The sequence below is a fragment of the Mesoplodon densirostris genome, chromosome 7 (assembly GCF_025265405.1).
Source record: "Mesoplodon densirostris isolate mMesDen1 chromosome 7, mMesDen1 primary haplotype, whole genome shotgun sequence".
Taxonomy (NCBI): Eukaryota; Metazoa; Chordata; class Mammalia; order Artiodactyla; family Ziphiidae; genus Mesoplodon; species Mesoplodon densirostris.
Window position 1 is genome coordinate 10671097 of NC_082667.1, and position 25900 is coordinate 10696996.

The 25900-nt window shown below is 44.0% G+C and overlaps 2 protein-coding genes across 6 annotated transcripts in view; one reads left to right on the forward strand and one right to left on the reverse strand.

Moving 5' to 3' along the window:
* Positions 1 to 15815, reverse strand: SDHAF2 (succinate dehydrogenase complex assembly factor 2). 2 transcript variants are annotated; one of them, XM_060102726.1, is made up of 4 exons: positions 15155 to 15815; positions 10491 to 10714; positions 10301 to 10410; positions 1 to 1535 (listed from the first exon to the last, which is right to left on the reverse strand). In XM_060102726.1, the coding sequence occupies exons 1-4, from the start codon at positions 15188 to 15190 to the stop codon at positions 1405 to 1407; spliced, it is 501 nt and encodes a 166-aa protein (XP_059958709.1). In that variant the 5' UTR covers positions 15191 to 15815; the 3' UTR covers positions 1 to 1404. The 2 variants fall into 2 exon arrangements, with proteins under 2 accessions (XP_059958709.1, XP_059958710.1); XM_060102727.1 differs by lacking the exon at positions 15155 to 15815 and adding an exon at positions 15009 to 15140.
* Positions 15306 to 25900, forward strand: part of CPSF7 (cleavage and polyadenylation specific factor 7) — a 22825-nt gene continuing 12230 nt past the window's right edge. For 2 of the 4 annotated variants that reach the window (XM_060102721.1, XM_060102722.1), the window contains exons 1-5: positions 15306 to 15413; positions 16034 to 16142; positions 22535 to 22753; positions 23595 to 23698; positions 24279 to 24451. In XM_060102721.1, coding sequence (XP_059958704.1) covers positions 16089 to 16142; positions 22535 to 22753; positions 23595 to 23698; positions 24279 to 24451 — 550 coding nt within the window. In that variant the 5' untranslated portion in view covers positions 15306 to 15413; positions 16034 to 16088. Of the gene's footprint in view, positions 15487 to 16033; positions 16143 to 22534; positions 22754 to 23594; positions 23699 to 24278; positions 24452 to 25900 lie in introns of all 4 variants that reach the window. The other 2 variants (XM_060102724.1, XM_060102725.1) reach the window with 2 other exon arrangements.

Here is a 25900-nt window from a genome sequence, read left to right on the forward strand (position 1 = left end):
AACCGTCAAGTTTCTTTACTATAACTTCTCAAAGCATCGATTTCTACACAGTTTCCACCAGTAAGGTAGCATGTTCTGGCAGAAAGTTCATGAGCTTTGGAGACAGACTGAACTAAGCAAGATTCTGGCTTTCTGACCGAGTAGCGACTTAATCTTGGACAAATCTCTCTCTCTGAGCCCACTTTCTCATCTACAAAATAGGTGTGACACCACTTGTCTGCAGGAGAGTTGTGAAGCTCTACTGAGATCATGTAAGTAAATAAAGGCTGGTTCTCTCCTCTTCTCTCCTCAGCCAGGGACACTGAGGGGCAGGCAGGATCATGAGGAAGCTCCGTGGGAACCCCGAAGCTCAATAATGCTGGAAACGTGTACCTCCTGCCTGCGTGCAGCTCTTGTGCTCACGAACTGCCCGCCTAGCAATTCTGGCCTGCTTTCCTCCGATCGCACCTTTAATGGTCCTGGCCCAGTCTGGGCGATGGCCGTTCTGACTGGATTACAGCTCCTAGGGGAAAATTCCTCCAGTGAGACTACCCTCCCGGCAATGTCGAAATCTTCTAGTCCTAGAGCTAAACACTTTCAGCTAATTCATCCTAACATATTATTTCTTATGCATTATTAGTTTGTCAACTAAAACGATCCTGGAGACTGTAGAAATATAGAAAATATTTGCTATAGTGCTGCATGAAGATAAAACCTACGACTGTGACCTTGTAAAGCTCTATAAACGTATGCCTGTGGATTACATAAGAGACAAAATTAAAATAATTGTGTGAGGGCTGGGGAGTTGTGATTTCCTTTGTAAAATACTCTTTAATATTCAATTATCGTTCAATTCACAAAGTGAGCATTTTAGAGAAATCTGATGAGGATGCTGACTCTTAAGGAGCACGCCCACACCATTCCAGCCCGCTGCCCTCATTCTGCCTGCTGGGCCTTTGAAGGATTCCGCTCGGGGGGCTTGGATCAGCCTCCCTTGGCAGAAAGAACCATCCCAGGTTGGAAGGGGGAATTTCACTGGAACAAAGCCCTGGGTCACCCGGGGAGCTTTCCACACAGCACGAAGAGCCGGCTGCCCCTCTGCACTGAGCTCACTTCTGGCTGAAGCAACAAGCTGGCACAATCACTTCCCCTACAGCGCCCTCCCGTGGAGCCAGAGAAAAGTCGGGCCCAAACATCAGTAACTTAGACAAACTGCTTTGAGGCTTAGAACGGAACCACAAGGTCTTAGAATGAGATACACTGAACATTTACACGTCCTCAGGAGAGAGGCGGGTCCATCACTGGAGGCAGGACCAACGGTCTGGGTGGGCTGAGCGTCTAAGGAGAAGCAGGACATCAAGGCCAATACCCATCATAAGCAGTGAGCATCCGCAGACCGAGGCCAGGCAGGCAGTGGCGCTCAGCTCAGTGTGGCTTTTCAAAGAGGTATTCGAGATCTGGGGCCCGCAGTCGCTGCTCTCTGTTTTTGTTCTTAGCAAAGTCTCTCAGCAGGGCCATGACTTCGTTTTCAAATATTTCTGGGGCTGGTTTTGCTTCTGCAAGAGAAGGATGGGCAAAAAGAATTACGTTGGTCAGTCAGTTGCCAGGTATAAGGATCTTGAAACTCGAAACACTGGCCTTGGCCAAAAACCACAGTGGATACAAAGAGCAGCTCCATTCTTCCTCTGAATATACACGGCAGCCTGTACCGCGGGTTGGCAACCTACAGCAGCCAGTATTTGTAAAGAGCTTTACTGGGACAGCTGCTCTCCCTTGTTTACATACTGTCCGTGGCTGCTTCTGTGCTACGATGGCAGAGTTGAGTAGTTGCCACAGAGACCATATGACTGCAAGACGATGACATTTACTATCTGGTCTTCCATGAGCAATCCTGCTGACCCCTGGCCTGTCCAATCTTGGCCGTACTGTTTTGCTCTGCATTTGGTACTTCAATTGTTTTCTGAGTACTGTGTTTTCCCTTCTAGCCTATATATTTCCTGAGGCAAAAATCCTTGGATGTAAGTGACAGCGACTGATAACTAGTAAACTTAAGCATGAAAGAATTTACTGGAAAGCTAATAGAGGCCCCCCAAATTAACATGAACCTGGAGAACCAGATTTGCATGGAGAGGTAGCAAACGCACCGAGAGCAGAGAGATGAGGATGCCAGCCTCAGGCCAGAGCAAGAGAGCCTGGCAGGATGCTGCTCACCTCCAATCTTTCTTTCCAACCGTGAGATGCTCACTTAAGGTTCCAATTACAAGTAAAGCCTCCCACTGGGAAACCTTAGGTAATATGCTTTGGAATTACCCTCCTAGCAAGACTAGGTACAATGCTAGGAGAGGGAATTCCCCCAAACAAAGTTTGATTTCCCCTCACTGGGCACAGAGCCTGGTATGTGGTGGGCCTGGCATGTGTTTTTCTGTGTGTGACGACCAGAATAAGATCAAGGAGGTTTAGGCTTCCCCCTAGGATGCTGAAAGTTGGAAAGAACATTATACTCAGCCCAAATAGAAAAAGTCAGATAAAAGTAGAACTATCGTAACTTTCTGAAGTCATCAGAGAGCTGAGGTCACAGGGCACCCAAGAGAATAAAATCTAAGCAAAGAGAGACCCCTCAAAGGAGAAAATGGATAGGAACACATGCTCACTTGAGAGAGGGCACAGGAAGATGAGGCGCTGGGCACATACAAACAGCTAAGTAGAATTTAGCTAAAATTGTTCATCAACTGCTGAAAGCCAAGTAGGCTAGCGTGAGAGGTACAAAAATCTCTGGGAGCCACAGACACAAGGAGAATTTGCCCCAATGTGCAGGTTCTTCTCAACAATCCCCCACTAAGCATGCACATGACAAAGACTGTGTCCAGAGCAGGAAGCTGGAGAAAGCCTCCCTCAGTGATACAGGCCAGGAGGAGGGGAGCAGCCAATACTGCCCGCCCACCCAAAAAAGCATAATGCCCAGCCTGGTCCTTCCTTCTCTGAAGAACAAAAGCCTCAAGGGGCTGGGAGTAGATCAGCGAATCCTGTCTCCTACAGGGCACATGTGAGGACACATTTGGGCTGGTGGAAGGGTAAAAGAAAAAAAATCCTCTACCCTGATGGGACCAGCAGAATCACTGAGAAAGCCCACCCTCAAGACCCATGGCCACAGGGACCAATGCTGGACCAGGATAATAGAGAATACCCTCCCTTCCCCAAACCAACAAGCACCAAGTGGAAATCAATAGGTATCTACAGCTGGGAGCGGGCAAGAGCAGCAATGGGGAGAGATTTCCTTTGAAGCGCAGAAATAGAGGAAGATGCACATGGTAACAATAGAGGCTGGTGGTGAACTGAAGGGAACTAAAGCAATAACAAAATCCAAAGTAAGCTTAACTCCTAACTAGACTGACTCGATTCCAACAGCCCGGCAGAAGAATCATGCCCATTTCTAAGCATAAATACCATTTCCCTCAGTTTTTACTGTCTCACTCATGATGTCTAACATTTAATCAACTGTGCCTAACACACACACAAAAGAAAAGTGAAAAACAACACACTGTGAAAGGACAAAGCAATCAACTGAAACAGACTCAGGGATGACGTGGATGTTAGAACTATTAGACAGGGGATTTAAATAAAGTAACTATGACTATTATGTTAAAGGTGCTAGTGGAAAAAGTAGGAAAAATGCATGAACTGATAAGGAGCTCCAGCAGAGGTGGAAACTGTGAAAGTCAAATGGAAATGTTAAAAATAAAAATAGGAATATAGTAGCCCATAAGCAGAATGGACTCTTCATAATATTTAATGGTCAAGGAAAGAATTAGTGAAGTGGAAGAAAGGTCAATAAATATTATCCAATTCAAATTACTCAAACTAATACATGAAAAGAAACATAAGAGTAAAAGACACAAAACACAGAATCCAAAAGCTGTGGGACAATATCTGTCTAAACCAAGTGTAACTAGAATCCCAGAAGGAAAAGAGGAAGAAAATGAGGCAGAAGAAACATATGAAGAGATAATGGATGAAAAATTTCCAACAATAACATAAGGTAGGAAACACAGATCCAAATCCAGCTCAATTCCTAACCAGACTGACTCGTTCCTGCATACTAACAGCCTCACAAAAGAAGAGTGCCCGTGTAAAGTGCTGAAAAAAATAATTGTGGGGACTTCCCTGCTGGCACAGTGGTTAAGACTCCGAGCTCCCAATGCAGGGGGCTTGGGTTCAATCCCTGGTCAGGGAACTAGATCCCACATGTGTGCCACAACTAAGAGTTCACATGCCGCAACTAAGGAGCCGGTGAGCCGCAACTAAGGAGCCCACCTGCCACAACTGAGACCCAGCGCAGCCAAGTAAGTAAGTAAATAAAATAAAGAAATAAATTATTTTTAAAAATAAAAGAAATAATTGCGAACCTGTAATTCTATATCCACTGAAAATATCTTGAAAACGACAAACAAAAGCTACCTACACGACAAGAAATATTAAAGGAAGTTCTTCAAGCAGAAGGAATATGATACCAGAGAAACATGGATCTACATAAAGAAATGAAGGTCTCCAGAGATGATTAAAATGAAGGTAGGGCCTCCCTGGTGGCGCAAGTGGTTGAGAGTCCGCCTGCCGATGCAGGGGATACGGGTTCGTGCCCCGGTCTGGGAGGATCCCATATGCCGCGGAGCGGCTGGGCCCGTGAGCCATGGCCGCTGAGCCTGCGCGTCCGGAGCCTGCGCGTCCGGAGCCTGTGCTCCGCAACGGGGGAGGCCACAACAGTGAGAGGCCCGCATACCGCCAAAAAAAAAAAAAAAAAAAAAAAAAAAAAAAAAAAAATGAAGGTAAATATAATGTACCTTATACATAATATGTGTTATAGGTTACATACATATTTATATATAGTGTTATAATTTACATATTTACAAAATACAAAATACAATGTATTCTCTCCCTTATTTTAAATTGCTCTAAAGATAACTGTCTAAAGTAAAACAACAGAAATGTAGTGTAGACTTACAACTTAAGTAAAAAGTGTGACAACAAAAGCAGAAAACATGGAAGAGAGAAATTGCAGTGTACTCCTGAAAGTTCTTACATTATACATGAGACAGTATACTATTCTTGAAGGTAGACTATGATTAATTAAAGATGTATACTGTAAATCCTAGGGCAGTCACTAAAAAAATTATAGAGAGATATAAATGATAAACCAATGATGGAGATAAAATGAAATTTTAAACACCCCCCCCCGGGCTTCCCTGGTAGTGCAGTGGTTAAGAATCTGCCTGCCAATGCAGGGGACACGGGTTCGAGCCCTGGTCTGGGAAGATCCCACATACCGCAGAGCAACTAAGCCTGTGTGCCACCACTACTGAAGCCCACATGCCTAGAGGCTGTGCTCTGCAACAAGAGAAGCCACCACAATGAGACGCCAGCAAACTGCAACGAAGAGTAGCCTCCACTCACTGTGACTAAAAAAAAAAAAAAAAAAGTCCCTGTGCAGCAATGAAGGCCCAATGCAGCCCTAAATAAATAAATAAATAAATTTATTTAACCCCCCCCCCCCAAAAAAAAATCCATGGTAACAGAGGGGGAAGAGAACAAAGAACAGATAGCAGAAACAGGAAACAAAAAAAAAGATGGTAGATTTTAGTTCAACCACACTGGTAATTAATTATGTGTAAATGGCCAAAACACACCAATGGAAAGATAAAGACTGTAAGATTGGATAAAAAAGAATGATCATGGGCTTCCCTGGTGGCGCAGTGGTTGGGAGTCTGCCTGACGATGCAGGGAACACAGGTTCGTGCCCCGGTCCGGTGCCGCGGAGCGGCTGGGCCCGTGAGCCATGGCCACTGGGCCTGCACGTCTGGAGCTTGTGCTCCGCAGTGGGAGAGGCCACAGCAGTGAGAGGGCCGTGTACCAAAAAAAAAAAAAAAAAAAAAAAAAAAAAAAAAGATTATATATGCTATCTATAAGAAGCTCAATTTAAAGACAAAGATAAATTAAAAGAATGGTGTGGTAAGCAGAATTCTAGGTTGGCCCTCAGTATCTCCCACTCCCCTGTGTACAAGCCCTGTGTAATCCCCAGGACTGTGAATATGATGATCTTCACACCCATGACTGGGTTATGTTATATGGCACAGTCAGGACAGGAAAATTATCCAGGTGGTTCTGACCTACTCACGTGAGATTTTTTTTTTTTTGCGTTACGCGGGCTTCTCACTGCTGTGGCCTCTCCGCTGCGGAGCACAGGCTCCGGACGCGCAGGCCCAGCGGCCATGGCTCACGGGCCCAGCTGCTCCGTGGCACGCAGGATCCCCCCAGACCGGGGCATGAACCCGTGTCCCCTGCATCGGCAGGCGGACTCCCAACCACTGCGCCACCAGGGAAGCCCACGTGAGCTCTTTAAAAGCAGAAGTTTCTCCAGCTGGTGGCAGAAGGGGACGTCAGAGAGATGTAAAGCATGAGAGGGATTCCACGTGAGGGAGGATCTCCAATGCTGAGACAGAGGGGCCATGTGGCAAGAACCCGAGAGCAGCTTCTAGAAGCTGAAAGACATTAACAGCAAGCAAGACAACCAGGATCTCAGTCCTACACCTCAGGGAATGAATGCTCCCTGAAACCTGAATGAGCTTCCGGGCAGGAATGTAGAAGAGATGACGTTGATTTCAGGCTGTGAGATCTGGGCACAGCTTCTGACCTACAGGACTGTGCACTAACAAACGGTTGTTGCTTAAAGTCACTAAAGTTTGTGGCAACAATAGAAAACTAATATAAATGGAAAAATATATACTATGCAAACACGAATCAAAAGAAAGCTGGAGTGTCTACTATCAGACACTTTGGAACTATCAGCAATAAAGACAGACATTATATAATGATAAAGGACTCAATTCATCAAGAAAATCTAACAATCCTAAATATGTCTTCACATAATAACAGAGCTATAAAATATATGAAGCAAAAACTGTGAGAACTGAAATGAGTAATAGACAAATCCACAATTATAGTTGGGGATTTCAACACTCCTTAGTAATTGATAGAGAGTACAGACAAAATCAACCAGAATATACAAGACATGAAGAACGGTATCAGGCAACTTGACCTTGTTGACATTTACAGAAAACTTCACCAACAAGCGCGGAACAGCATGTTGTGTTCAAATAAATGCACATGGAACATTTATTAAGATATACACATTTCAGGCTTCCCAGGTGGCGCAGTGGCTGAGAATCCGCCTGCCAATGCAGGGGACACAGGTTCGAGCCCTGGTCCAGGAAGATCCCACATGCCGTGGAGCAACTAAGCCCGTGTGTCACAACTACTAAGCCTGCGCTCTAGAGCCCGCGAACCACAACTATTGCAGCCCACGTGCCACAACTACTGAAGCCCGTGCGCCTAGACCCTGTGCTCTGCAACAAGAGAAGCCACGGAGATGAGAAGCCTGCGCACTACAATGAAGAGTAGCCCCTGCTCGCCACAACTAGAGAAAGCCCATGCGTAGCAATGAGGACCCAACACAGCCAAAGATAAATTATTAAAAAAAAAAAAAAAAAAGATATACACATTTCAGGCCATAAAACAAATTTCAAGAAATTTAAAAGAACTGAAATTATATAGCCTACATTCTGTGGCAACAATGGAATCAATAACAGAAAAATACCTGGAAAATCTGGAAATATTTGAAAATTAAACATACTTCTAAATAACTCACAGGTCAAAGAAGAAGTCACAAGGGAAATTCGAAACTATTTTGAATTGAATGAAAATGAAAACACAACACATCCAAATTTGTATCATAAGGCTAAAGCAGTGCTTGGAAATTTATAGCATCAAATGCTGGTAGTGAAACAGAAAACAAAAAACCCAATTAAAAAAAAAGGCAGGAGGAAGATTGAGGGACACAACACCAAAGAGGTATGAATGGCAAATGACTTGAAAAGACCCTCAGGACTTCCCTGTTGGTCCAGTGGCTAAGACTCCACGCTCCCAGTGCAGGGGGCCCAGGTTCGATCCCTGGTCAGGGAACTACATCCCACATGCCGCAACTAAAACATTCCGCATGCCGCATCGAAGATCCTGCACGTAGCAACTAAGACCAGGTACAGCCGAATAAATAAATAAATATTAAAAGAAAAGAAAAGAGAAGACCCTCAATATCTTTAGTCATTAGGGTTGTGCCAACTAAAACTACAGCGACACATCACTACACGCCTCTTAGAATGGCTAAAAACAAAAACAAATTAAACCCTGACAATACCAAGTGTTGGTAAAGATGTGGAACATCTCCTCCTCCCCTCTCACTCTGGTCTGGGCAATCACTGGTCTGTTTTCTGCTACGTAGTTTTGCCTTCTCCAGAATACAATATAAATGGAAATCATACAGTGTAGAGTCTTTGAGTCTGGCCTCTTTTACTTGGCATAGGAGTTGACAAACGATGGCATACTGCCCATTTCTGTATGGCCTGTGAGCTAAGAATGATTTTTAACTGGTTGAGGGAAAAGAGTCAAAAGAATATTTCATGACACATGAAAATTATACGAAACTCAAATTTTAATGTCCATCAATAAAGTTTGCTATAATGTTAAACATACATTTACCATATGACCCAGAAACGCTTTTCCTGGGCATTTACCCAAGCAAAACTAAAACCTACATTCACAAAAACCTGTATGCAAAGATTTACAGTTTAGGCTTTATTCATAGTTGCCTAAAACTGGACATATCCTAGTGTCCTTCAACTGGTCAGCAGATAAACAAACTGTGGTACATCCACACGTTGCAATTCCACTCAAAACAAAAGAATCAACTATTGGGACTTCGCTGGTGGTGCAGTGGTTAAGAATCCACCTGCCAGGCTTCCCTGGTGGCGCAGTGGTTGGGAGTCCGCCTGTCGATGCAGGGGAAGTAGGTTCATGCCCCAGTCCATGAGGATCCCACAAGAATCCACCTGCCAATGCAGGGAACACAAGTTCGATGCCTGGTCTGGGAAGATCCCACATGCCGCAGAGCAACTAAGCCCGTGCGCCACAACTACTGAGCCTGCGCTCCAGAGCCTGCATGCCGCAATTACTGAGCCCGCGAGCCACAACTACTAAAGCCCGCATGCCTGGAGCCCGTGCTCCACAACAGAAGAAGCCACTGCAGTGAGAAGCCCATGCACCACAACAAAGAGTAGCCCCCGCTCGCCACAACTAGAGAAACCCTGATCACAGCAACGAAGACCCAATGCAGCCAAAAAAAAAGAATGAACTACTGATACAACAACATGGGTGAATGTCAAATGCACTATGCTAAGTCAGGGGCAAATATTTTCTATAAAGGGCCAGATAGTAAATATTTTACACTCTGTGGGCTTTCTAATGGTTATATAAGCCTCTAGACCAGGTATTGTCACACTTCACACTTGGAACCTATAGAATAGCTTCTATTTTAAGGTACAAATATTGAGTGGAAACACAAAAACAGGAGATGCAGAGTGACAGAAATGGATGAGATGTCTCCTAATATCTATTCTCCCATTTTTCCTTGATAATAGGATCCCCAATTTAGCTGGGCACATGGAATAGGCTACATTATTTCTTCCTTATGGCGAAGTGTAGCCATATGACTAAAGTGTGGCAGGTGGAAAATAAGCGGAATTATGGTGTATAATTTCTTGAGAAGGATCCGTAAAAAATGGGGCGTACTCTCCTACTCTTTTTCCCTGGCTGAAATAATGACATGACAGATAGAGCCTCAGCAGCCATCTTGGGTCATGAGGTAGCCCTACACAGGCGGAGGGTGAAGGAAAAGCAAGTCAAGAGGAATCTGGCCTTTGTGACTCTGAAACCCCTCTGTGCATTCTGGAGGATCCACCTCTAAACTTCTGTTATGAGAAAGAGAAACATAGTTCTGTCTTCTTTAAGCCATTATTGTTTGGGGTATTTTTACTCACAGCCAAAGCTAATCCTAACTATACACAATGAGAATTCATTCCTCACAAAGGTGGTGCCAGAAGACCTCGTGCTATGCAGCCTGAGTTGTCTCGTTCCACTCCATTCCTGGCCTGGTTTTCTTCAACCTTCCCTTTGATACTTTTTGTATGGAGCTTCCCATACAATTCCACTAAATTCCCTTTTTTGCTTAAGTTAGATAGAACAGGTTTCTTTTGCTTGCAAACAAAGAACCTTACCTCATAAAACAAATTTTGCACGCTCTGGAAAAATCTGAAGAGTGTTTGGGTTGAGTGTCTACTACATGATAAAAGAAAAATAAATGCCCAGAATACCATTCCAGACTCAAATCAGCCCAAGTCATCCTATTTTTTCACCTTATGTTGCTTATCATGCCTAGTACCTGTAGCCCAGTAGTAAATATCCCAGTCATTACTGGGTTCATTAATCAGGCGATCGTAGAGGTTCAGTTGTTTCTCTGTCATGTGGTGCAGATGTGCCTTAGCAAAGAGGCTAGAAACAAGAAAGAAAAAGAAGTTAAAAAGCCTGTCTCCAGTCAAAGAGAAGTGACATCCAGACTCCTATTCCCCTACCTAAGTAGGATGCAGTTTTCCAGCATTCCCCTCTTTCTGCTCTCATAGAGCAGTCGGGCTCTTTTGGTTTCTATGGATTCATCAGTTCGCTCCCGCCATGGAGGCAAAGGGATTTCAATCATGTCCTTCTGGGAATCTGTCGGGCTGTCACCTCTGTAGCAGCGTCTGAATGATGTCACTCTGAGTGAAGGAGACACTAGGTGGCGCCTTGACAGAGCAAGCATCTGAAACAAATAAGCCACAAATATCACACTTTTTTTTTTTTGGCCTCGACATGCGGGATCTTAGTTCCCCAACCAGGGATTGAACCTGCGCCCCCTGCAGTGGAACTGTGGATTCTTAACCACCGGACGGCCAGGGAAGTCCCCACAAACATCTTTTTAACAAGGACGACCATCCTTGTCATTCACTCAACACTTAGTAGGTGCAAAATGCATTTGATCTTCTTCAGTCCTTAAGAAGTTATGCTGATTTTATAATAACTATAAGTGGAGTTTAATCTTAAAAAATTGTGAACTACTACATTGTACACCTGAAACTTATAAAATACTGTAAATCAACTATACTTCAATAAAAAAAAAATTTAAAAAGAAGTTATGCTAATACTGTCCCCGCTTTACAGCTTAGGAAGCTGAGGCTCAGAGAGGTTAACTGACTTACCAAGATCACCCAAACAGTAACTGCTGTGAAGACTGGAACCCACCCCTGATTGCAAACATGTTCTTAACCAGTGTCTTTCCAGAACCTCTCCAGCAGAAATATTTTCTCCTTCCTTTGCATTCCCTTAAAATTCTTACAATATGGTTTGCATTCTAATCACCTGCCTGTGTTAAAATCTGAGTATACGGTGATGGTATGGCCCCTAATTCCCCAAAGTCTCCCAATCTAGAGAAGGGCAAAAAACTATCGAGATGCAATGAGGGCTTCCCTGGTGACACAGTGGTTGAGAATCTGCCTGCCAATGTAGGGGACACGGGTTCGAGCGCAGGTCTGGGAGGATCCCACATGCTGCGAAGCAACTAGGCCCGTGAGCCACAACTACTGGGCCCTGCACTTCTGGAGCCTGTGCTCCGCAACAAGAGAGGCCGCGATAGTGAGAGGCCCACGCACTGCGATGAAGAGTGGCTCCCGCTTGCCACAACTAGAGAAAGCCCTCGCACAGAAACGAAGACCCAACACAGCCAAATAAATAAATAAAATAAAATAATAAATTTATTTTTAAAAATGTATAAAAAAAGATGCAATGAGAAGGTGGTGACGTCAGCAAGATGGTGGAACAGGAAGTCCCACAATCTCCTTCTCGCATGGAGACACAAACTACCCAACAATATACCGACCAATTTCCTTTATGAGAAATCCAGAAACCAGCTAAGAGGCTCCTGAACCTCAGGTGAGCACAAAACCAGCTGCACTACAGCTGGAAGAAAAATTCATGGTACTCATTCAACATAGTCCCTCTCCTTGGCTTAGCCCAGTGCAACTGGAGAAAATTCTCAGCTCCTGGCTTCTCCCTGGGAGGGAAAGAAAACACTGAAACATACACCCAACATGCGGCCTTTCAGGGGGATGCCAGATTGACTAGTTTCTGTCTTGTCTGAATCTAAGTGTGACGGAAAAGGTGCCAGGTTGGGGGCTGCTGAGAAATAGGTGAGGGTTTGGACTAGCATACACTCACTCGCCATCGTCCCTACCTGTGGCTTAGCACAAAACAAGCAGAAGAAAACCCCCAGTTCCTGACTTCTACCTGGGGAGGAAGAGGTAGAATGTGTGTCCTACGTTCCAGCTTTTCGGGGAGCTGCCTGAGAGAATGGTTTCTGTCTTGCCTGCCTCAGAGCACTGACAGGACCCAGCATACTCTAGGTATTTGGGGGCCTCTGAAAACCAAGGAGAACTGGGCGGCTTGCTGCTGCTTCTGAGGACCTATGGTACAGCCGACAGAGGCCAATGGAAAGAAAGGAGGAGCATGCAACCAAAACTCCTGCTTTTCAAGGAGCTGCACAAGGGACTGGTTTCCGTCTTGGCCAACCTGCAGCGCTCATGGGACCTGGGATACTCTGAAGCCTGGGGGCTGCTGAGAAGGAGAGCTGGGAGGCTTGCGGCAGCTCCAGAGAACCTGTAGTACCACAAAGAGACACCAGAGGGAGCAAGAGATTATGAGCTCTTGAAAAAAGCCAGCAAATCCCTCTAGTTGGGAATCTACATGCACAAGTCTAGAGAAGACATTTCTACACAAAAGGTTTGATAGGCCCCCAGATTCTCTAGCTGGACCGATTGGCAAAGGTCTTTCCTTGTACAAAGTCAGTCCAAAAAGACTGGGAGAGGTGGTTGTTTTTTCAAATGCATGGATCTAAGCACAAAGTTGCAAGGTGCATGAAGAAATGGCAAAATGAGGCCTAATCAAAGAAATAAAACAAACTTCCAGAAACCAACCCTGGAAACAGAGGTATACGAATTACCTGACAAATAACTCAAAACAGCTGTCATCAAGATGTTCAATGAACTGAGGAAAACAATGCAAGAACAAAATGAGAATATCAATGAAGAGAAATATGAAAAAAAAATTTTGGAAATGAAGAATACAATGACCAAACTGAAAAATTCACTACAGGGGTTAAATAGCATACTTGATCAAGCAGAAGAATCAGTGAACTCAAAGACAGTTTATTTGAAACTACCCAATCAGAGGAAGAAAAAGAAAAAGAATGAAAAAGAGTGAAGTATGCTTAAGGGACTTATAGGACATCATCAAGCTGAACAATATAAATATTATGGGAACCCCAGAAGGAGAAAAAAGAGAGAAAGGGGTAGAAAGCTTATTTTAAGGAATAATGGTCAAAAACTTCCCCAATTTTGGGAAAGAAATGGACATCCAAATTGAAGAAACCCAAAGGAGACAAAGGACACTGGACAGTAACACAAAAGCATATGAAAGCATAAAGCTCACTGGTAAATGTATATATAGGACAAACACAGGATACTGTAACACTGTAATGATGGTGGGTAAATCAGGCTTAATTCTGGCTTAGAAGTTAAAAGACAAAGACAAAAAACTATAAAATATGCTAATGGATACACAACAAAAATATGTAATTGTGACATCAATAACATAAGGTGGGATGAGCAAAAGAGCAGCTTTTGTATGAGATTGAAATTGAGTTATTATCAGTTTAAAATAGATTATAAAATGTTTTATGTAACATTAACACAATAACATGTAATATGTTATTGCCCCACAATAACCACAAAGAAAACACCTATACACAATAGAAAATGAGAAAAGAATTGAAGCATGTCTCTATAGAAGAAAATCAATGAAACACAAGGGATGGCAGCAAAAGAGTAAAAAGGGACACAAAAGCTATAAGACAGAGAGAAAACAATGAACAAAATGGCAATAGTAAGTCCTTCCCTATCAGTAATTATTTTAAATGTAAGTGGATTAAACTCACCGATCAAAACACATACAGTGGCTGGATAGATTTAAGAAAACCCACAAGATCCAACTATATGCCTTACAAAAACTCATTTTAGATGTAAGGGAACATGTAGGGTGAAAGTGAAAGTCTGAAATATATTCCATGCAAAAGGTAACCAAAAGAGAGCAGAGATGGCCCTACTTATATCAGACAAAATAAACTTTAAGTCAAAACTGTCAAAAGAGATTTTAAAAGGACATAATATAATGATAAAAGGGTCAATTCACAACGAGGGTACAACAATTACACATGCAACCAATATCAGAGCATCCAAATATATGAAGCAAATATTGACGGAACTGAAAGGAGAAATAGTAACACAATAATATTTGGAGATTTCAAAAGGCATTTTCAATAATAAATCGAACATCCAGACAGAAGATCAATAAGGAAGTAGAGGACATGAACAACGCTGTAAGCCAAAAGGGCCAAACATACATATACAGAACATTCCACTAAACAGCAGCAGAATACACATTCTTCTCAAGCACACTGAGGACATTCTCCAGGATGGACAGCATGTTAGGTTTCGAAACAAGTCTTAACAAAAAAGATTGAAATCATACAAAGCATCTTTTCTGACCACAACAGAATGAAACTAGAAATCAACAGCAGAAGGAAAACTGGAAAATTCACAAATAAGTGAAAATTAAACAACACACTCTCACTCTTGAACCACCACTGGGTAAAAAGAGAAATCAAAAGGGAATTAGAAAATATCTGGAGACAAAAACACATCACAAAACTATGAGATTGAGCAAAAGCAGTTCTAAGAGAGAAAGTTACAGTGTTAACAGTCTATATTCAAAAAGAAAAACGATCTTATGAAACTATGTGAAACCATGACAGATACTAAAGTCTTAAAAAGAACAGAGAGACTTAAAAAAAGAGAAGGGGTGCCCAGAGGCTGTCGGGCCAGCTCCACCTGGGAAATAGGTGAAATCTGAATTGGGTCTCCCACGAAGACTGACGGTTCAACGATATTATGAGACAGACACACAGTGAGCTCAGGCAAGGGTGAATGTAACCTGAATCTCCCTACGTTGCAAGATCGACCTCTCCTTGGGTCTGCCCTTGCCCTGGGCTATCAGGCAGCTGGACGCTTCCCGCGGCCTCCACTTCAGAGGAAGACGAGATACAGTTCTCACTGCGGCCTGCCTAGTACCCTAGAACCCCCACTCTCCTCACCCGCGCAAGGGCCGGGAACACAGCGGCCACCGCCATTTTACCCGACCCGCATCAGAAGCCTGAGGCCCGGCCACTTCCGGGAACTTCCGGGCACCAGTTCCGCAGACATCGGCTCTGAGGACCTGAGCCGGAAGATGCGTCCTCGCGTATGGCGGAAGTGACTGTGCGTGTGACGCCGGCGGCGGGGGACCTGGGGCAGAGAGCGGTTCGCGCGCTTCGGGCCTAGTCCGGACTCGCCGCCGCCGCCGCCATATTCCCGGTAACGGGGGCGCGCGGCCGAGGGCCGGCTGGGCCGGAAGAGGGCTCGGGGACGGCGCTGAGGCGGGGAGGGGGTCGGTTGAGTTTGGGGTAGCCGGAGTTGGCGGGCGGCGGGAGGCGCGGGCCTTTGAGGGAGGGGGCCGAGGGCATCGGGCCGGGTTTGTGGGGAGGGAGCGCGGCGGGCCTAGCCGGGGGGCGAGGACTAGGCCTGGGTGGGGAGCGGAGGTGGCTGGAGCTCCGGGACCCGCAGGGACTCTAGCCGGGGCCGCTTGGGGCCTCGGCAGGTGCGGCGGGCTGTGGCTGCGGGCTTCGCCGGGATCGTTCTTCGCAGCGCCATCCGAGGGCCCCTAGGAGCAAAGGCCTGCACTTCCTCGTCGCGCCCAGGCAGCTGCGGCGCAGCTCCGGTCGGGCCCGAGGGTGATGGGCAGCGAGCCCCGCGAGCCCCGGTGGCCTGGGAGAGCGAGGGGCGGTACGAGGCCGGGGGCGGGGCGGAGCGGGTGGGGCAGAGCTCGGGCTGCCGGGATGCTGCGTCTCTGGAGACGGGAGGTTGGCAACCAATGCCCTCATCGCACCCTGGGACCCTTATGCCTTCTAACTCTTGTTTCTTTCTGGATACTGCAGTGGCATCTTTCTTACCGTGTTCATTTTCCGGGCTCGAGATCTTCCTTCCGGAGCCATGTCAGAAGGAGTGGACTTGATTGATATATATGCTGACGAGGAGTTCAATCAGGTGAGGGGTCATCGGGAACATTGGGATTTTCCTGTAGCAGCTGAGGAATCACTTGCACCAAACTTGCAGTGGTTCCAGGCTATGTCAGTCCTTGAAGATTTTATAGGCCTAAACACCCCTCTTTCAGATGTAAAATTTTCCCTCTAGCACAGGCTTCCAAGATTTCTGACCGTTCTGCTTTATGTTAACTTAAGCCTCCAGGCTTGATTTTAAAAGCTTTGATTTAAGAGTAACTAAAAATTAGGTTTAATAGAGTGGTGAATCAACCTGTGGAACTTGCTCCCCAAGGAAGCCAAAGTTGGATGTCAATCTTTTCGAAGACTAACCAAAATTAAAAATCAGAATTAGGTTTGCTATAGTGTTCATGAGGACGATGTTGATGCCTGTTCCTTTGAGATTCTCTCAAACTGCCCCTGGAGAAATGTAGTCTCCTCCCCGATAAGGCAGTGAGAGGCACAGTATAAAAGATAACTTTAACGTTTAATTTCAGCTGCATTCCAGTTGTTTTCTATCTTCCTTCCTTTCAGAAGTAGCTTGACTCCAGGCTTGAGAAGTCCATAGGCATTTTAGTGTAATAAATTTTATTGATGAATCTACTTGTTTGGTGGGGGGGGAGGTAAAGGTGTTGGACAAACCAGTTACGAAGCAGATACAGACCCAGTCATATGCTCTAAGTTGGATTTGTTGGTCTCTATATGATATGTCAAGAAATGTGATACAGTAATCTCCTTTGAAACAATAATCTCATATACAGTTCAGTTCTGAGCTCTTGAGGTCACATCTCAAGAGTGTCCCAAAATCTCTATTTAAAACTTACAAATATCTTGCCTGGATTATTTTCAGCACTGTTCTACTCGAGTAAGCTGGTTCTTCCTGTTGGCATCTTTCAATGGCTACATGTAAGGACCTGGAAGGAGGATAAAAAAAAACAGGCTAGGGAAGGAAAGTGCTCTGATTGGACCCTGACTTTGATATGAAGCAACAGAAGAGGTTGATATATGCCATTGCTTTCACTTGACATATGTTAGTCATTTTCCCATGTCTTCTCAGGCAGACTGAAGTCATGTACATGTGGCTGCTGATTAACTTAACTACATGAAGATTTTTCTTTAAATTTCAAGCAAGTCATAATTATTTATGGATGAAAAGAAAGGTTTAGAATATTTAGTTACAAACCATTGTTTTCCTATTACTTTGAATCAGACTTACTCCTTTTTACTTTTTTTTTTTTTTAGTACAAGGTAGCAAGCAAAGAAGGCTCTCTTAGTTGTTTTCAATTATTAATTTAAAAAACTTCTTTTCCCCTAATTTCCTTATCTGTGGGTTGGTAACAGTGCTGCTGATTCACTTTGGGAAATGGGTAGAACAGGGTCCTTGACCTCAGGGACATTTGGTCTGAGAAATGAGATTCCATAATTTCTTAAGCAATGCAGCTTGTCGGTCATAGACAAGACATAGGCTTCATCCAATAGTCACTGCTGTGTCAAGGTAGAAGTCATTGGCCTCAACAATTTGTTCTCTGGTCTCTTTAGTTAAACAGGACTTTTTTATGGGTCTAAGATAGGCCAAAGATGGTGTGTGAAATCAAGTAGACATTTATATCAAATGGACAGTATTTGATACTTAGTAAGTTGAAAAAAGTATAGATTTTGAATGTCTTATGTCTGGGGGAAAGTCGGGGGAGGGGTGCTTTTTTCCCCACAAGTGAGTTAATTTTTAGCAAAGCTGGTTTTAGTGTATTCTGGAGGCTGCTAAAGAAATGGTAAAAGCTCTGTTTGGCTAGAATTGTTAGAAGCAAGCTTAGACTGAAGGCAGCGAGTACACATTGTGTTTTAGAATGTTATAAGAATGTTATTGATTCACCCCAAGCTTACCCATGCACAAGAACCTTGTCACGTGTACTTTGCTCCCCGGGGAAAATAAGCACTGTTCCTAGATGGAACCCTATCGTGCTGACTCCCGGATCTCTTAAAACATGTGCTGCAAAAGCCTCTTTTGCAGAGCTACTTCACTCCTTTTACAGCCGGAATCTTAGGATTCACAGCTGCTCTCTTAGGCTGGGGAGAACAACTAGAAAAGAGACTGAGAGCTGCCATCCTGCTGAGTGTTTTCTCTCTGTTCTGTTCCTTGTGCTAAGACAGGCACTTTGCACAATATGCTCAGTTTTCCTCATTTTTATCAACAAGTATTTATTGAGCTACTTCTGTTTGCTAGGCACTGTGTTAGAAGTAGTGAGATAAAAGGAAAAAATGGATTTCTTTGCTCAAAAGAGGTTCCATTCCTGGTGGTTGAGAGCAGTGGACAGACAATGACGGAAGGAGAGTGTGAGGTGAGAACTGTGGAAATAGTAATTACAGAGTCAGAAACAGCTTTGGTTACAGGTAAAAGAAAATTATATCAAATAGGTTGCTTTGAGAAAAATACATCCTAAGCTTTATTATTCCCCTTAGATATCAGGAAAAGGGCCGGCAGGTAGGAGCATTGAGCAGACAGGTGGGGAAGTTCTCATTTAAATTCATAATCATAGGGGCTTTCCTGGTGGCGCAGTGGTTGAGAGTCCGCCTGCCGATGCTGGGGATGCGGGTTCATGCCCCGGTCTGGGAGGATCCCACATGCCGCGGAGTGGCTGGGCCTGTGAGCCATGGCCGCTGAGCCTGTGCTCCGCGACAGGAGAGGCCACAGCAGTGAGAGGCCTGCGTACCGCAAAAAAAAAAAAACCATAATCATGCAAGTTCTCTTTTGTAAACCAAGAGGCTTCATGAGACAATCACAGTTATTCTTATGCTGTTAAACGCAAAATTGTCCCTGGTATTAATTCAGTATTAAATACATACTTCTTTTTTAATCTCCCTAAAATGAATCCCTCCACATCAATGCCTGTAAAACATTGTATTTTTCACTTAATTTGGAGAATTAGATTTTTCTTTAACTGCATAAAACACCAGCTTATTTGGTAATCTGAAAGACCTCAGGCCCTATCTGTTTTTCTGTCTTAACAACTGAAGAGTAAAGTGAACTGATGTTGCTAGCAGATTTAAATCCAAACACAACTCGATACATTGTTTCTTCAATAAAATCTTCAACAGAATCCACAACAGGTCTGCGGTGTGCATCAGAATAGTTCCCACAAACTTCTTTGAACTGAGGCTCTGTGGCACAGAGAGACCATTTGAATCCTGTGACAGTTTTGCGTTCATTGAATCCTTTTTTGTTTCTTAAAGTGGTAAGGTAATCCATCCACCAGGGTCTTCCAGGACTGTCATAAAAGAGTAGATTGTTTGCCGAGGCTTACGATTTCCTGGTGATACGTTTGATCTCTGAGCTGCCCAAGTCTGCATGTTCTCTACCCAATTATCAGCAATAATTTTTGTATTACAACTTTTAGACATCTCTGAATCACAGATACTACATGGAAGGAATTCCAGTTTGGTTCCACTGACCATCTAAGATGGTGCGTTTCCTTATTCCCTTTAAGTTCCATTTCACAATCCTTGATTTATTTTTTTAAAAAAAGGCACCCTGGTTTGAAGTGTGAAGTAGTGTTGTCTAAGGATTAGAGCATTGAAGAAGATTGAGTGGTTTCTAAGTCCTTTCTCTACCTTGAACCACAAGGGCAAATCATACCTAGTACATGAATAAATAAGTGGTTTGTCTAGAGTTAGGATTGTTTGAGATATAAGGCTGTGAAATATTTTACACATAAAATGTTGAGTTATTAGCTGCAGCTTTCTTCACCTTTTTAATTTATTATCCACCCTGTGCTCTCCAGTGTTAGCTTCTCCCCGTTCTTCACATACCCATCCTTTTTTATGCAAGGTCCTTATTCATAGGTTTGACTACCTAAAATAGTTTTCCTGTGCTTATTTGCCTCACTGATTCCTTTTCTTGCTTTTAAGTTGCCCCTAAAAAGTTTACTCCCTTTTGCCATTCTCTTTGCGAGATTTTTACAAGGTTCAAACTCCTCTCCTATGGGGCTTGTTAAGAGTATTTGTAATATTTGAAGCTATTTACATGCCTCAGGAAGTAGAATCCTTTCCCCCTCAATACCAGAACAATCCAATAGTATTATCATGGTGTGCATGTTCTTCCCTTGTACTTCAGATAAACTGAGAAACTAAAAGATTGTTTCCAAAAGTTTCTGATGGTATGTAGGTCTAAGAATGCATTTTGTAGTTAGTCTCTTCTCTAGTCGAAGTTCAGGATCAGCAGTTCTGGTGATGGTATTGAAGGGAGAAAGTTACTGGAGCTTCCTGTCCTGAGTTGCATTAGGGGAAATGATTCTCCTTCAGGCAATTAAACAAGTTACCTAATACAGGTTCTTTTATTCCTGTAGTATAGGCTCTTTTTTTATTCCTGTTTTTAAAAGACAGCAATGATATGAATGAGCTATAGTTTCCCTAAAACACTCCGAACGTCTCCCTGTATCTCTCATTTGGCAGTATCCTCTTTAGCACTGTTTGGATGTTTTAGAATGTTACCTGAAAATACACTTGTCTGATCCTTAAAATAAAAAGATCCTCTCTGAGATGATGACATTGCAAAATCTGAAACATTAAGGTCCCTTAGTAGTAGTTCTTTTGATTTTAGGATTTTTTGTGTAAGTGTTAGCTTGGGCTGCTGTAACAAAATAACAAAGACTGGGTGGCTTATAAACAAATGTATTTCTCACAGTTCTAGAGGCTGGAAAACTGAGACCAGGTTCCTGTTCTGGTGAGCAGCCTCTCTCAGTTGCAGACTGCCAGCTTGTATCTTCACATCATGCAGAGCACAGCAGAGCAAGCGAGCTCTCTTGATTCTTATAAGGGCACTAATCTCTTTCATGGGCTCTACCCTCAAGACCTCATCTCATCTTAATTACCTCCTAAAAGGCCCTACCTCCTAATACCATCACACTGGGGAGTAGGGTTTCAGTGTATGTGGGGGGGAATCAAACATTCAGTCCATAACAGTAATATATCACCTAGGCAAAAAGTATATTTTGTCTGTCTTACAGAATTCACCTTTTTTTTGTTTTTTGCGGTACGCGGGCCTCTCACTCTTGCGGCCTCTCCCATTGCGGAGCGTAGGCTCCGGACGCGCAGGCTCAGCGGCCGTGGCTCACGGGCCCAGCCGCTCCGCGGCATGTGGGATCTTCCTGGACCGGGGCACGGACCCGCGTCCCCTGCATTGGCAGGCGGACTCTCAACCACTGCGCCACCAGGGAAGCCCTCACGTTCATATTTGAAAGCTTACTATAACACAGCTTATGATATAGGTGCTTGTCCTGTTTCCTGACCTTTATATTTTAGAGAACTTCACTGTTTTTGTGTATCATTGGACATCTCTGGTATTGCTCAAAGATGTCTCATATAAATGTCATGGTAATGTATTGGATCTGCATGTCATTTGAGAAATAGAACTTATAATGGAAAATCCCCCCATTATTCACTTCACTTTTATTTTTTATATTTCTTTAATGGTTAATGGAAAGATGAGATTATGGACTATGAGTTTTAGAGCTTCTCTAAATCATTTGTGTAAATCAAAGAGTTTAAACCAATAACTCCCATTCCTTTTTGTGTTTTGGTTCCCACTTTAACATGCTTTTCCCCTGATCTCCATTTCTAAATAAATATACTCCCTTTCTTCCTTCCTTTCTTTTCTTTCCTTCCTTCCTTCCTTCCTTCCTTCCTTCCTTCCTTCCTTCCTTCCTTCCTTCCTTCCTTCTTTCTTTCTTTCTTTCATTTTTGGCTGCATTGGGTCCTCGTTGCTGCACATGGGCTTTCCCTAGTTGCGGCGAGCGGAGGCTACTCTTTATTGCGGTGCACAGGCTTCTCATTGCGGTGGTTTCTCTTGTTGCGGAGCACGGGCTCTAGGCGAGCAGGCTTCAGTAGTTGTGGCTCAAAGGCTCTAGAGCCCAGGCTCAGTAGTTGTGGCGCACGGGCTTGCCACCAAGGAAGCCCTACTCTATTTCTTATTAAGTAGAAGAGTAAGTTTTGTGTAACTCTTGATTTTGGAAATAGCATAAGATGTTGAAAACAAATTTTCATTAGTGTATCTTAGATGTGGTCTTGAGAAGCTGGCCACATTGTTAGCAGTAGCAGATGCATCTCTGTGCATTCTTAGTTTGCTTGTTTAATCATCATGTACCTTTTGAGTCTCACAGTTGATTAAAGCTAGAAACACTATAGACTCGTAACAGGGTCTTAGGAGAAACACCTACATAAGTATAATTAAGTGTTAAAATTGTTTTACATGGGGAAGTTTTTCTTCCTAGTTTCCTAGAGTAGGACAAGGAAGTTTTGTATGTTTTATAAAATACTTGACCGTGGATTGTAAGTAAATTAGAGTAAAATAGAATGAACAAAACGAAAGGTTTTCAAACCCACCTTTGCCAACTCCTCGTCTCTTAGGACCCAGAGTTCAACAATACAGATCAGATTGACCTGTATGATGACGTGTTGACAGCCACCTCACAGCCCTCGGATGACAGAAGCAGCAGCACTGAGCCGCCGCCTCCTGTTCGCCAGGAGCCATCTCCCAAGCCCAATAACAAGACCCCTGCAATTCTCTACACCTACAGTGGCCTGCGTAATAGGCGAGCTGCTGTCTATGTGGGCAGTTTCTCCTGGGTAAGCATGGGTAACCAAAAAGGCTTGTGGGTGGGCTGGAGGGAGAACACTGGGAGGTGATGGCATTTTCAGAAACCACTGTTGCACTGTTTTGTGCTCTGATGGGGTTGGATTTCTTTTTCCTGGGATCAGGTTGGATTGATCTCTGAAAGAGAACTATCCTGAGGACGTACTGGTGCCGAAGAAAGCAATGATTAAGTGGGTAGTTGCTTTTTCTGCCATCTTGTTACCGCCCCTGACCCTGGGGCTTTTATGTCTACCAGGGTCATCTGTGGGATGAGATTTCAGAGTGAACACCTTGAACTCTTGGTGGTCATTAGATGGTCCTATGATAATGATGGGTGAGAGGGAGCAAAGACCTTGATAGCTGTAGTACGCTCGGGGTAGGTGGTGATTGTTGTTCTGCAAAAGTTATTGTGCGACATGTTTGGGGGCTGGTGCTGGGAGGTGGTGTTTTCAAATTAAGAAATGTATATACTGAGGGGAAAGTTGCTGTCAGTGACCAACTCTAGCCCATCAGATCTATAACTAAAAGCTACTAGTAATCACTGTTTGAGCTGATGACGAGCCAGCCCAAGTGGCAGTTAAAGTTAAAATAGGTTTTAATTTTCTTAGTCTCAAAGATGGGGGTTGGGGCAGGGGTGGGTAGTTTTGGAATTCTGCATGGGTGAGGACAATAGGAAAAACGTGCTCTAATTGAAATATTGATGGCCTTCTGGGTTTCTTGTGGGAGGTCATGATTGTGACTAGAATCCTAGGTTTGAGGGAAGGGTTTGGGACATTCTGGGGGAGGGGGGTGTAGCTCTTGACATTTCTTCCTTTTCCATTTTGCCGGCCGCAGTGGACCACAGACCAACAGCTGATCCAGGTTATTCGCTCTGTAGGAGTCTATGATGTGGTGGAGTTGAAATTTGCAGAGAATCGAGCAAATGGCCAGTCCAAAGGGTGAGGTCTGGATTTGAGGAGCCCCTTTTAGTTTGTAACCATTGGGATGACAGATCTGTACTGTAATTTAATCCCTCCCACCCCTGGCCCAGTTTACTGCCTTGGTTTTAACAAACCACCTTAGAATGGGGACCTAGTTGCAATGTAGGAGAACATCCATCCATTGAGAGGCAAAGAGAGCTGATTTCTAATTTGAAATAAATAGGAAAATTTTAGCATGACACCTGTTTGTTTTTAGTAGTTTTGTGTGTTTAATATTAGAAAGATAAAAAAAAAAAAAGGGACTTCCCTGGCAGTCCAGTGGTTAAGACTTCGCCTTCCAATGCAGGTGGTGTGGGTTCTATCCCTGGTCTGGGAGCTAAGATCCCATGTGCCTCAGGGCCAAAAAACCAAAACATGAAACAGAAGCAATATTGTAAAAATTCAATAAAGACTTTAAAAATGGTCCACATCAAAAAAATCTTAAAAAAAAATATTAGCAAGGTATCCTTGGCTTTACCAGTTTTCACTAAAAGTGGAAGAGAATTTCTGTGTTCCTCTCTTGGTTGATTTCACTCGTTTTTAATTTTTCTTCCTCAAGGTATGCTGAGGTGGTGGTAGCCTCTGAAAACTCTGTCCACAAGTTGTTGGAACTTCTGCCAGGAAAGGTTCTTAATGGAGAAAAAGTGGATGTGAGGCCAGCCACCCGCCAGAACCTGTCACAGTTTGAGGCACAGGCTCGGAAACGTGAGTGCGTCCGAGTCCCAAGAGGGGGTACGTGGAGACCATCTGTATGAAGGGGGGGAAGTTTGTGGGTTTGTTTTCTGTGGTGTAGGCTTGGCCTACGATGTGGAAGAGTTTGAGAGAGGGTGGTGGTGATTATGGGTGGCAGCATGGCAGTAGGTAAGCCAAAAGACGAGGCTCATGTGCTAGGAGTCAGGTAGGTTCAGGTTATGGCCCAGTTTTGCCACTAACTCATTATGTGACCTTGGGCAGGTCACTTTACTGCTTAGGGCCTACTTCCCCATTTGAACTAGACACATGACATATAAAGTTCCTGTCAAGTCTAAATTATGTGTTTCCGGGCTTCCCTGGTGGCGCAGTGGTTGAGAGTCCGCCTGCCGATACAGAGGACATGGGTTCGTGCCCCGGTCCGGGAAGATCCCTCGTGCTGCGGAGCGGCTGGGCCCGTGTGAGCCATGGCTGCTGTGCCTGTGCGTCCGGAGCCTGTGCTCTGCAACGGGAGAGGCCACAACAGTGAGAGGCCCGCGTACCGCAAATAAATAAATAAATAAATAATGTGTTCCTATCTAAAAAATCAAGTGTATAGCAAATGGGCTTAATTGTAAGACATGTCTCTATAAAGTATTAAGAAGCAACCACCTTAAAATATAGATATGATACATAAAGATGGCTGTAATCTTGTCGTAAACATACACTGGAAGGGTGCTCTGTAAGGAATCGACCAAGAGGAGTGCTAGAGAGTAAGAATTTAACGGTGTTTCTCCAGCATTGACCAGGGGGGTTGGGTGCCCTTTCTATTACCTGCGATTTTAGTTTGCTTGGCAAGTGTTTCCCATTAGTAAAGAAAGTTGCATCATGCTACCTTAGCCTGATGATAGTATGCCTTAAGCTCACCTTATTCCCTTTATTCTGACCCTGTGCTCACCAAGACACCTTCTGATACTAATTTGGTTTCCCAACTAGGCTCTCCTACTGGGAAGAGAATGCGCTGACCAGCCGACACAAGTATTCCAGTCTGCTTGGCAGTTATATTTCTCATTGTAAATTAATAAATTGTCATTCTGGTTTATGAATCAGTCTCTTGTGAGTTTGGATAGTGTGAATCAATCTCCTAGGGTCCAGTCATCCCTGGGTGAACTGTTAAAATCAAGTTTCTGAACCTGCGAAACCTGGGGACCAACCTTGGATTGTCCTGACTTCAGAAGGTGCAGCCGCCCTGCAAGGCCCTGCCTGAAACAGTCAACTGCCATTACTTTCTTTTTACTACAGTGGGGGTATGGCAGAGTTTTCATTACCCACTTTCTGTCACTGCTTAGGTCCTGCTCTCAAAATAGTGCTTTGTATTTATTGATTGGGTAGTCCACTGGGACCTTGGATAGGTTGGTTGAAGGTAGAAATATGGCCACTCAGCTCTTGAGTAGGAACAACTGTGTTCTTATAACTATATTGAGAGCCTAGATGGAAGTGGTGTGAGCTATT

Coding starts and splice junctions, on each gene's coding strand:
- SDHAF2 (XM_060102726.1), bottom strand. CDS start 15,190: ATGGCGGTGGCCGCTGTGTTCCCGGCCCTTGCGCGG. Junction 10,715..15,154: donor TGTTCCCGGCCCTTGCGCGG/GTGAGGAGAGTG, acceptor TATTTGTTTCAG/ATGCTTGCTCTGTCAAGGCG. Junction 1,536..10,300: donor TATTTACTACTGGGCTACAG/GTACTAGGCATG, acceptor CTTCTCTTGCAG/AAGCAAAACCAGCCCCAGAA.